The sequence below is a fragment of the Ochotona princeps genome, chromosome 28 (genome assembly GCF_030435755.1).
Source record: "Ochotona princeps isolate mOchPri1 chromosome 28, mOchPri1.hap1, whole genome shotgun sequence".
NCBI classification, from domain to species: Eukaryota; Metazoa; Chordata; class Mammalia; order Lagomorpha; family Ochotonidae; genus Ochotona; species Ochotona princeps.
This window is the reverse complement of record NC_080859.1, coordinates 654788-667633: the sequence shown is the minus strand read 5'-3', so window position 1 is coordinate 667633 and position 12846 is coordinate 654788. Positions and strand designations below refer to the sequence as shown.

The window sequence follows — 12846 nt, the reverse complement described above, 5'->3', positions numbered from 1 at the left end:
GCTTCACTACGGTGTGGTGGAAGGACTGTTAGATCCCCACGGACACACACACACACCTGCACACACATACACAAGCACTGATGTGCACAGACATGGACCACATGTGAGCTCTGACATGTGTGCATACAGCAGGTACATGTGCACACACACTAATGTACACAGACATGGACCACATGTGGGCATGTACCAGTATGTGTGCACACAGCAGGTACATGTGCGTGCACACACATACAGTGTTGTGCACAGACATGGACCACATGTGACTCCAGCATGTGTGCACACAGCAGGTACATGCCCACATGTACAGCAGGTACTTGTGCACACAGACACATACACACACCATTGTGCACAGACATGGACCACATATGAGCTCCAACATGTATGCACACAGCAGGTACATATGCACACACACTGACATATATACCAACAAACAGGTGCCACATGTGAACACACTTACACAGACACACCTGCACACAGATGGTCCTGCATGCATGGTGGACACACGTGGACACATGCAAGCAAACACTGACACAGAAATACTGATACATGGACACACATGCACAGTATGCCCCTCCCCTACACCCTGTCCCCCTCCAGGGAAATCACCATTCTCCCAGGTGACCAGGACTGGAGAGCATGGTTCATGGCTGTCGAAGCTCCACCAGCCCCAGAAAACAGGTGGCACACGCTGGTACTATGCACCCCCTACTCCCAGTGTCTTGGCACCCTGCATCCCAGTTCAACTCTCAGGCCCTACAGGTCATACACTTGGTGATACCCTTGAGATACCCTGGAGAAGCAGAGCTTGGGGAGGGGCAGAAAGGTGGCCAAGGACACTGGGGAGTAGGCAGTCCTTCTGTGTCCCACCACAGTCACATGTGCACTGTATACTGTGATATCAAACAACATGTGAGATCACAGGGCACATGCATGCTGTGGGCACAGGAGTCACACGTGGTGATTATGTAAATACACACACGCTGTGATGTGATGTCACAGTCACATGTAGACTGGTGGTCACATAATGCACTTAGGTTGATTACATGATACATGCATTCCATGGTAGTCACACAATACACAAATGTGCTTATACAATATACATGTGTGACTACAGATACAAAATATGTAAATGCTGTTGTGCTAACACAGCTACATGCTGCCATGGTGCTCATGCAATACACACATGTTATGGTAATTATGATAAGGTGTGATCACATGACACGTACGATGACATGTGGTGATTAGGATTATGCACGTTGTGATCACATACACACATGTGGTGGTCATGCATCACACACATGTAGTGGTGATCATGGTAATGTGTTGTGATCACATGACACATGTATGGCAGCAAAACACCATATATGTAGTAGTGATTATGATCGTGCATGCTGCGATCATATGCCACACATGTGGTAACTATATACCATATACATGTTGTGGTAACTATGACAATGCATCACATGACATATACGTGGTAATTGCGAGCCACATGCATGTAGTGGTGAATGTGATCGTATGTGCTGTGATCACATGACACACATGATTGCACACCACATACATGTAGGTGTCGTTATGCTCATATGTTGTGATCACATGATGCACTTGTGGCAACCATATATCACATACGTGTAGTGGTGATTATGGTCATGTGATCACATGACACACGTGTGGTGTCTATGTACCACATACATGTAGTGGTGACACAGCTACATGCCTCTGTGGTGCTCACACAATACATGCATGTTGTGGCCATTTGGAGAGTAAAGCAGTAGATGGGAGATCTTTCACTCTCTCTCTCTGTAATTAACAAACCTTTAAGGTATCCATTGGAGGCAGAGGGAAAGGCGTGGAAGGAGCTCTCATCTGCCATTCACTCCCCAAATGCCCAGAGGGTTAGTCAGAAACCTAAGCCAGGCCCTCATCACCGGGCTCTCGGCCATACAGCACAGCCGTACACCCTGACCTTCGACCCTCAGCGTCCACGCAATCCCTGATGTCCCTACAAACTCCTCCTTCTCTGGTACTGGGAGCCCTGCTGAGCACCGAGTGAAATCCAATTTGGTGAAATGCACTTGGTGTGTGAGATTTTAAAGCACACAAGAGACAAATCCGCCCATGCAGACACTCAAAACACCAACTTCCCTATAGCTGCCCAGTGCTACATTTCCTGGACATCAGGGGACAGGGCCAACCCAATCCCTGGGCGCACACATGACCCGTGCCCTGGCTCTGACGGGGCCTGAGTACACCTGGGTGGTTAGCGGCAGAAAAAGGAAGCTCCAGGCTCCGAGTGAGACATGTGTCCTAGAAGGGAGGTGTAGGCACTCCGACCAGCTCAGACATGCCGGTGCCCACACATGTGCAAGATGCTGTCCACTGCGCCTCCTCAGCACCACCCAGACGAAGGCTCTGGTGGTGCTCCTGCCCTGTGTTGCCCTGGGCATACTGACACCTGTGGGCACGATGACCCAGACCACATGCCCACACCTGGCACAGAGGCATATTGGGCACACGGCGGCCACAGCGCAGTCCAGGTGTGCCACACCACGGGGCCTAGGTCATCTCCAACAGGTCAGCAACAGAAAGCTGGAGAGCGGTCAGAGGCAGGAAGTCCAGCTGCCAGGACTCAGCACTGAGAGGCCCAGGAATCCACTCCCCATCTGCAGGGTCCCTGTGACTAAGTTCCCAGGGTGAAGACCAGGCCACTTGGTCAGAACCCCAGCTGTTCCATAGGAAGCCAGGAGAAGGGGTGCAGCTGAGGGGACACAGTGGATGTTCACTTTCCATCCAGTACCCTGCTGATGGCAGGCAGCCCCTGTGCATGGCAGAGACCCAGCTCCGACACGCTCAGGCCCTGCTGCAGGCTGTGGCCAGCTGGCCTGCCATAGCTCACACAAACACCCTAATTTGCACACCTGCCTCACTACCAGCAGCTTCACCGTGGCCTCTGCAGTGCCCACAGAGCTCTGGGCATCACCAGGGAACTGGCTGACACTGACTCCAAGGGGACACAGTCGGGAACATGGAGTGCCACTTGCCCTCCAGGACACCAGCTCCAAGCACCCAAATAGCACCCCCGAAAACAGGCAAGCTGGGCGCTGAGCATTGCATCGGAATGGAACAAAGTGACTTACATTTGCAGAAACGAGAATTTACCATGGAGACCACGTCAACAGCAGAAGAAAGGGGTCATGCATGTCAGAAAACTTATTTTATTTGGAAAGTGAGCAAGAGAGAGGGAAGGCAGAGAGAGAGCTTACACACATTGGGTATGTAAGCCAGGAGCCAGGAGCCTCCTCCAGGTCTCCCATGTGAATGCAGAGCCCAGGGATTGGGTTCATCTTCCACTGCTTTTACTGACACATCGGCAGGGAACTGGATCAGGAGTGGAACAACCTGAACTCAAACAAACACCCACATGAGACGCCGGCACCAACTTACTACACCACAGCACTGGCCCCTGCTGTCCTCCAGTCCTGTCCATGCTGCCCCTGGAACAAGATGCAAGGGTGGTCTGCAGGGACGGGAGCACAGCCACACCCAGGCTGCTCACCCATGGGGACCTCTAGGGGACCAGTAATGGGCGGCAAGAAGCCACACCCACAGAGCGTCCTCCCCTGTGAAGTGAGCCATCCCTTCCTGAGGTTTGTTTCAGGTTTGGTTCTCAGGCAGGAAACAAGGGGCCCTGAGGGTTTTCGCCTCTGTTTGCTGGACTGTGGGGTGAGGAGCACCTAGTGTTTCTTCCTGGGCTCACCTGGAGATGACACATGGGTGAGTGGCAGGTGCAGAAGGCGGCCCCCAGGGCAGCTCCCAGCATCCTTGGACACTGTACAACAGCCCACGCCCATGGGGAGTGCACTGTTATCACTGCTCACGGCAGGAAGAGGCACCAGGACGGCTCCCAGCATCCTCGGACACTGTACAACAGCCCACGGCCACGGGGAGTATGCTGTTGGCCACAGCTCACAGGAGAAAGAATCTTCATTCCTTCCACACTGTATCTGCTTTGTGCACCTCTTTGTGATACAAAGTAACGTCAGGTGACACAAACAGCAGCATGCCACACCAGGTGGCTTCACACACTAAATCTGGGATGGAAAATCCATCCCGCCTGTTTACATCAATTAACTAACCAGTCAGCTCTGCAGGACATGAAAGTGGCTCCCCACTTCCCACCTCTGCAAACAACATGGCAATTAACATTCTTGGGGAAGAATTTGCTGAGCCGCCAAAGATGGTGATTTATTGTCAAACTGCCCTCCCAGAAGATTCTCTGTGGCATTCTCTCTCGTGTGGACAACCAGCACACCTGCTCACACGCTCTTGCTCCAGCCTTTGCCAATCACTAAGGGCAGCAGTTGCCCATGCCACGAGTGGGCTCCTCCCTGCTGGGCCACCAGGCTCTTCACACTCGGATGATGTCTAGTCCCGGAGTTACAACTATCCATGCCTCCTTCTTTGTAGGTGACGCTCAGAAGCCTAATTGTAAGTGTTCAAGGGGCTGGTGCCATGGCATAGCACACTAAGCCTCCTCCTGTGACACTGACATCCCATCTGGGCACCAGTTTGAGTCCTAACTATCCCACTTCTGATCCAGCTCCCTGCTTGTGGCCTGAGAAAGCAGTCGAGGATGGCCCAAAGCCTGAGGACCCTGCACCCACATGGGAGACCCAAAAGAAGCTCCTGGCTCCTGGTTTTGGATTGGCTCAGCTCTGGCTGTTGCAACCATTTGAGGAATGAACCAGTGGACAGAAGATTTCTCTCTGTCTCTCCTGCTGTAAATCTGCCTTTCAAATAAAAAGAAATAAAGACGTATTTTTCAAGTGTCCAAAGCAGTCTAATGAACATGAAGCTGCAGAACCTCTGTCAGAACCTAAAGTCTTTCTTTGAGGCCACAGTCATGGCCCAAAGTGCCACTGGAGACTCCTCAGGAGGTGCCACAGAAACCAGAGCCCCTCACAACTAGGGGGACCCAGAGCCGGACACACCCACCCCAGACCCACAGCCCTGAACCTGCCCCCGCCACAAAGCTCACAGGGACCACCCAGAAGGTATGTCCCTCTGTCCAGGGCCCCTGAGCCCAACACTCAGGAATCACTGTGGCCAGCAAGAGGACAAGGACTCAGGTGTCTGTCTGGGCTCAGACTTCCCACTAATCTCCTCCTGGTCACTGGCACCTGCAGGGCATCCCCGGACACTCCAACTTGGCAGACAATCCCTGCTCACCTACACTTCCACTGTAGTTCCAGGACAAGAGACCGACAGTGCCCAGGCAAGCCACAGCACTGGCAAGCTTCAGCCCCACCACTGCACCCATGCACACGGCAGGAGTCAGGGCTCCCCCCCGTGAGGACCACAAGGCTCTGGAGTCACCCCTGGTCATGCAGCGGGGGGACACTGAGCCCACGGGGGTCAGGCAGGCACCCAGCTGCACTCCCTCAGTGGGGGAACACTGAGCCCCACGGGAAGCCAGGCTCGCACCCACTTTCACCCCGTCAGCTATGAGAATGAGTAGAGGGGTGTCTCTGGCCTGAGTCTGCACAGCCAGGGCTCAGGGACCCCAGCCTGCCCAGGATGGTGCCAGGCACACACAGGTGGGATCCCCCAGCCTGTGAGCACACGCCTAAGGCTACAGGTGCACACAGGAGCTGGAGGTGGCTGGGGTGGTCCTATGGAGGGCTGAAGCCACGGCACAGTGGGCAACAGGGGAGCGGGGAGGGAGCTTCACTTTGCAGCCTCCTCTGCACACCAGGCTGCGGACAAAACCTACTGACCAAGCATGATACAAACGACTGACCCTGGGTGCATGAGCGACCCTGATCTCACCCCCCACTCCAGCTGGCTGCACTAACCACCACCCAGCACCCACAGCAGCAGGAGGTACGACAGACTTGGCATGTGGCCAAGCACTTGGTTACAAGGAATCCTGGGGACCAAGTAAGAACCCAAGTGCCTTATACCCCAGCACTTGCACTGGACCCGAGCCTCCCATGTGACACAAGAGCCCAGCACAGGGGAGAGAGGGGCCGAGCAGAAAGAACGCTCCCTTATTACCAGGTTCATGACGGCAGCCGCACCTTACAGGAAGATGGACTTCAGTCTGCGGCACTCCATAGGTGAACACCATGTCCTGAAGAAGCATTGCCCCTTTTCAGGACATGACAAGGCTTGGTCCTTTACAGGAACACTTGGTGTTTAAACTTCAGGGAGTTGTACCACTGCCAAGACCAGCAGAAGCTCCAAAGCCTACACAATTGGCCAAAGATCTCGCACAGAGTGACCCTGGCCAAGATTGCACGGTCTTGCGGGCGAGGGTACTGTGGGCTGAATGCCGCCATGTTCACATCCACACAGGGGACATCATCCCAGCAAACCTGAAACACAGTCAACGGCCATGCCTACCCGAGGATGAGAGCAAAGGTGGAGGAGAGCTGGACACACTGAGCCAAGCCCCACACTGGTGCTGTGCACGCTGGAGTCAAACCAAGCCTGATGCTATTGGCATGCAGGCCAAACATGAGGGACTCAGGGGGTGCCAGGAGCTCCTGGAATGAGGGACAGTTCCATAAACTAAGAGTTTAAGACTCAAACTAAATGAAAAACAAATCCTCTCAGCAGCGTAGAAACCAGAGCCACTGCTGCAGGAAATACAGGTTTGGGCCAAGGTGGTGTGTCCATCATGTGTGCAAGAGCACATGTGTACAAATGTGTGCTAGTGCACATTTACAGATATGTGGGCACATGACTGTATGTCGTGTGAGTGTGTGCAGTGTAAGTGTGACAGTGTGTTGTGTGTGCAAGTCCACATGTGAGGAAATGTGACCGTGTGTGCAAGTCCATGTGTGCCATGGGCAGCACACGTGAGCATGTGAGGGAGTGTGCCCTGGGCCCTGCATGTGTGTCCATGGGCAGCACATGTGTGCCTGCATGAGAGCACACATGGCTGTGAGCATGTGAGTATGAATGTGAATGTGTCATATACATGGGAACTGGTGGTTACACATGTGTGTGCACTGTATCAACACAGGTTCACAGGTCACAGGAACACAGAGCACTCCAGGGAGAGATGGCCACCAGGGCCCAGGCATCTCATCACAGCTTCCTCCTCTGCCATGGTGTGAAACCAGAGCTACTTCATTCCCCCAGCTGATGGAGGAAGAGGCTGGTAGTGCCCTGTGAGAGGAGGGGTATGGGAGGCAGGAGACAGGCACTCACCACCTCCACTCCCCGGGACTGGCCAGAGGCGCCAGGCTCCCCCCCACCGGCCTATCCCTTCCTGCCACCTGTGCAGGTGTGGAGCTTGGCAAGGCGGCCCCGGGACATTCCACAGCCACGTTGTCTTCCCTGCTTTCCGTCTCAGCTACAAGCCGCTTTAACCAAGCCATTGCCAAGAACCCAGCCGCCCTCAGCTGGTCCTGCTAGTGACAGGAAAAAAACTGATGCTGGTGACACCACAGGCCAGGCAGATCCTCCCCTCACATGGAGTCTTTGGGGAAACAATCACAGTGCCTGATTCTGGAAGGTTCTACAGGAGAGCAGAGAAGCCATGTCCACCCCCCTGAGCCCTGACCCCAGCCTGTCCCTCACTCCCTTGAGGAAATGTTCATCTTCTCCCTTCCTCCCAGCCCTGCAGCCAAAACTGAGGGATGCAGCACAGGACAGCATAGAGGACAGACCTTGGCCAAGGTGGGCGTGTCCTAGGCATCCAGCATGTGCCTGCCTGAGCCCCGAGTGGTAACTTCTTCTCCCAGGGAAAGCACCATTTGCAGGAGGACCTGGCATTGCAGGCCAGCTTCACAGTGCCAGAGGACACTGGGGTTCAAATACTCACTCTGACCAACTTGTCAGGCACGTCTCACGCACATTGCAAGAAAGCACACCCACTTCACCCCACTTTCCACAAATTCTTGGATGTACTTGAGGAAGATAGCCCAGGCAGGCTTGGACACTCACTGAGCCAGTTCCAGCACTGGCCCAGCAGAATTCCAAGGATGGAAGCCACACGGGTGAAACTTAAACCTTCATCTCCCAGTGCCGTGTCCCTGGGCCAACCTTGGCTGACAGCAGGGCGGCCAGTGCCTCAGGGCTCCAAGTACCCTCAGCCTAACCTCAGTGTGCCAGGCCAGGGCTCCTCCCTGGCCTCAGGCCCTGTCCTTGCTCCAGCCTCACAGCTCAGGTCTGGCTCCACCCTCAACGCTGACCTCAGTGCCCATGTCCTGGAGGGCTGTATGCAGGTAGGGCCGGCTGGGTAAGGCCTAGCCTGTGCCATGGAGATGCTCACAGTGCCATGTCTCTGCCCACCTCACCTACACCACCGGCAGACAGGAGGAAGGGCAGTGTCCCTGTGGCTGACTGGCACTTCCCTGATGGCTGGTGCCATGGAGCATCCCAGGCCAGGATTCTCCACTGTGTGCCCACCCCTCTGCCTACTCACATGTCGAGCTCTAAACCAGGTCAGACCACGAAGCCAGCCCTTTGCCAGAACTGCCACTCACCTTCACACTTGACGCTCATTAGAACCTAAAAAGGCCCCAACGTCTAATCGACCTGCCATCTCGTTGTAGCTCAGAGATCATTACCAGAAGAAGACACCAGGGGTACCTCCAGGCAAACCGGGGGGCCTTGTTTCCTTCACGCAGCCCTGGGCCCTCAGCGCAGGCCATCTCTGCTCATGTCATGAGTTTACAATTCGCAGCCACGCTCAGACAAGGACGCCTGACCCTTTGAGGCTGGCACCCGTCGCAGGCTCCTTGTGAGCACACTGAATCATGTCCCCACAGCCATGACGACCTCAGCAGCTTCCCTGTGCGCACCTCAGGAACTCCTCACTTCACTCACCTCCACCCTCCTACAGCCCTCACCCGCTCCTTCAGCAAGTCTCAGCAACAGTGTTGTTGCTTGAGGCATGTTTAGGTCCTGCAGCTGCAGCAGGGGCAGCGCAGACATGCTACAACCCCTCAGGCCTGATCCAGGAGCTTAAAGAAAATTAAGCAACCCGCAAACACCCAGCAGCTTGGAGCAATCCGCCCCCCAGCCCCAGAACAATGCTGACACCAAATTAGGACCTGTGTCCCTGAATGCTGGTCTGCAAACTCCCAGCTCCATCTCTCACCAGCAGTGGATACTGGCCCCGGGAGCACCCATCCCCTGCACCCAGGAACGAGGCCCTGGCTCAGCCCCTCCTGCCCGGGTATGAGGCCCTGGCTCAGCTCCTACATCCCCCAGGAGCAAGACCCTGGCTCAGCCCCAGATCCATTCAAGAAGGACAGGGCCCCTCAGTCCTTCTGACGAGATTCTGGAGAATCCCAGCTCAGCCACAGCAGGACAGGTGCCCAGAGCGACCTTACCCACAGGTACAGAAGGACACTGCTGTCCAGAGCCTGACCTCATGCTTGCCACCCATAGGCTCTGGCACCTACACTGTGGCCCTGCTGAGCACTGGGCGCTGGGCACCACGCAGGGTAGGGGAGACAGCCAGACGAGAGCCTGACCCTGAGCCTGAGGTGTCCAGCCTGGACACAGCACTGGTCGGGGCATGGCTGCCACACTCTCCAGGTCCTGCCTGGCAGAGCCTGTCAGGTTCTCCTCCCACCAGCTGGGACTACCAAGACAGGGAAGGAGCATCTGGAAGTGCAGCCCTGAGTGTGTGCCCAGTGCAGTTAGGTGTGCAGCCTACCCTGGCCACTGCCCTCCTGGCACAAGGCTGGCCAAATGCCCAAAGCACCAAGCACAGCAAGAGTCCCCCAGCCACCTCGCCCGTGCCCCGGGCTGAGTCCTACCTCTTGGCTTCCTCCAGGTGGCACAAGTATTCGTAGGCAATGTTCTGTCGCCGCCTCTCGTCCATCTCCTCTGCAGACAGTCGCTCATCATCCACAATGGCTGCAGAGACAGGACATAGAGTGTCACCGCCCAGATGTCATGGACTCTGCCGGAGGCAGGGGTATGGGGCTCGAAATGGCTCATGCCCAGAGACACCACCCTGCCCCCCACCAGTTACAGTTGGGATAGAGGAGCAGGCAGTAGCAACAGACCTAGCAGAGTGACTAGACCCCCGGGACTCCCTACCACACCATGGCAGGTGTTGCCAGGATGCCGCCTGAGGCTCCCCGTGGAGGTAGCGCCCACCCGTGTGGCCGTTTGTTAGAGACTGCATGGACACGTGTAGCTCCTTGTCCAGGAGGAATCACAGCGTCCCATCCTGCAGCATGAAAGATCCCAGCTCCCCCTCCTGCCTCTTGGCCATGATTACAGAACCTCCTGGCCAAGACAACAGAACCCCCTGGCAGCAGGGCCATGAGGAACAAAGCAGGTAACATGGCTGGTTGGCTCCCCCCACAACCTGGAGTGTGCCAACACATCTGCCCTCCTGTCGGCAGAGAACATGGCACCCGTGCCCACTGCACCCCAACCCTGGGCCACAGCTGCCAAACCACTGCTCTACTTATCATGTTCCCACTTCGGTCTTGCCTGGCCAACCTGGTGTCTACTAAGTCTGTTCACGCATCAGGAAGACCTGTGCCTGTATGTGCAAGCATGTACACGTGGTGTGCAGTGTGTCACATGTATGCACATACATGCCCATGTGTGTACCCAGGTACAGGATGTATACTGCACAGCTGCGCACAGCACCACGAGCACCCCAAAATGACCACGTGTACATGCAGGCAGGGAGGAATGTGCTGCTCTCTCACGTCCAGACCGTTGGCCACACATGCAGGAGAAAAGGCGTGATGGACACGCCTGCAAATTCCCCCATGGCAGACAAAAGAAGCAGAGAGGAATGTGGAACTCAGGATGGAGCCAGAATGATGATCTGCAGCTCAAGATCTGATCCTGACACTGAACCCCCAGGGTTTCAGATCAGGCAGACAGACCCGTCCCCAGACACACAGACAGACCGGTAGGGTCGGCCTCCAGCTGTACTTCTCAGGATCACCTTTCTAAGTCGTAACCCAACCAGCTCCATTCAGCGCTCCGGGGGAGTGGGGAGGAGGGCATGAACGCCTGCCCAGGCTCCTCTTCCAGCAGGTGCAGTTGCTGCAGAAATCTCTTGGGGTGCTGGCTCTGTACCACCCACAGAACAGAGCCGCAGCCCTGGGAGCTGGGCTTGCTCCTCCCTTTGCCTTCTCACCACCCTCCTCCGCCTGGGACACCCTTTCTACCTGGGACTAGGGCCACTGGCTCTGACCCCTGCACTCTAAGCAATAGCGGTGGGTGTAGCCGCCAGCCCAACACCCCATTGCTATCAGATCTCTCACTTCAGTTTCAGTGTCACACCCATTGTTGTGGCCCTGTCCAATGATACAGCCACACCATGCCATGCCCACTGCTGCAGCCAGGCCTATCACTGTGATCAGGCCGACCACTGGTCCTGCACACCACTGCGACCATACCCATCGCTGTAGCCATGCCCACCAATGCAGCAACACCCTAGATCTTGCCATGCTCACAGTCGTGGCCCCGCCCTCACCATGCCCACCTCTACTTGCCCTGCCCACTGCTGTGCTCTGCCCAGCCACCAAGGCCACCATGTCCTTGGAGTCACAACTCACTGGTTTGTTCAGCAAACACTGGAGTGGCCGCCCTGTGCCAGCCTGTGCTGAGGACAAAAGGTGAGAAGTATGACTCACCAGGCCGTTTATGGGAACAGGGAATTGGGGGGACATGCGGGGAGGGCTGGTTTTGAGGAACAGCAAGTCATAGAGCTGTACACCCACCCGTTCAGCACCCCGTGCATGGCTCCCCCACACACTCAGTGTTGTCCCTTGCCCTGGCCATGCTCCAGTCACCCTGGAAGTTGGATCCTACACAGCTGGGACACCACCCTTGGAGCCTACAAACCACCCCATGGAAGGCCCAGAAGGACAACCGAGTCCAAGACACTACAACCAGGGCAGGGCTGGGAACCAGCAAGGAGGGCAAGAGAATGCCGATGTCCATGGCTCCTGGTGTCTCACCGGCTTCCTGCTTGAAGCACATCTCACGAAGATTCTCTGCATCAGGTGGGCATTGGAGACATAACGGGGAGACTGGGAAAGTGCAGCCCACTTGGGGACAGCAGGGGACGGCACCACCTGCACCCTGGACAGCCGTCTCAAGCCCTGGTGTAGTCACTCTCAACCCACTAGAGCCCAGGATTACAGCTGATAATGGCCCGGCAGGAAGTAGTCCAGCTTTACTGGGCTCTTGGGGCCTCCACCATCCAACTTCCCAACGACCAACCATGTGTCAGCCACACAGGAACACGGCCCTATAGAGGCACAGCTCAGCTCTCGCCAGCAGCCAGCCTTCCTCCCCCCGACACACCCCAACCCGGGGCACTGACCCCAGCTTGGCTCCCATGGCTGTGCAGGTGCGGACAGCCTAGAGAACTGCCCGGGAGGTCACACTCCCAGAAACCATCAGATTCCAGGAGCTCGGCCCACGCTGCCCCAGCTGCTGCAAGCCACAGAGTCCAGAGGAGCCACATCTTGGGGAAGGGGTTGGGAGGAGCACCAGGAGTTGCTCGTCCAGCCTGACCCCTCCCCACCTCCTTGCTGGACAGGTCTGCCCCACGCTTCTTCCATCCTCCCACACCTGCCGAGGGGTCCTCTCTAGAGCAACTTTCACGATGTGCTCCTTCCAATCTTATGTTCCCAGAAGCAGAACAGAAGGGCTGACGTGCTACAGCATGCCAATCCTCCACTGAAATGTCAGTATCACATGTGGATGCCAGTTTCAGTCCTGGCTGCTCCACTTCCCATCCAGCTCCCTGCTCTGGCCTGGGAAAGCAGGAGAGGACGGCCCAAAGCCTTGGGACCCTGCACCTGCACGGGAGACCTGGAAGAGGCTCCTGGCTCCCAG

At 56.1% G+C, this 12846-nt stretch overlaps 1 protein-coding gene across 1 annotated transcript in view; it reads right to left on the bottom strand.

The window, feature by feature from the left end:
* The window catches only part of IQGAP2 (IQ motif containing GTPase activating protein 2), a 112224-nt gene that overhangs the window by 88680 nt on the left and 10698 nt on the right, over positions 1-12846 (bottom strand). Inside the window, exon 2 of the mRNA XM_058656410.1 lies at positions 9783-9882. Coding sequence (XP_058512393.1) covers positions 9783-9882 — 100 coding nt within the window. The remainder of the gene's footprint in view (positions 1-9782; positions 9883-12846) is intronic.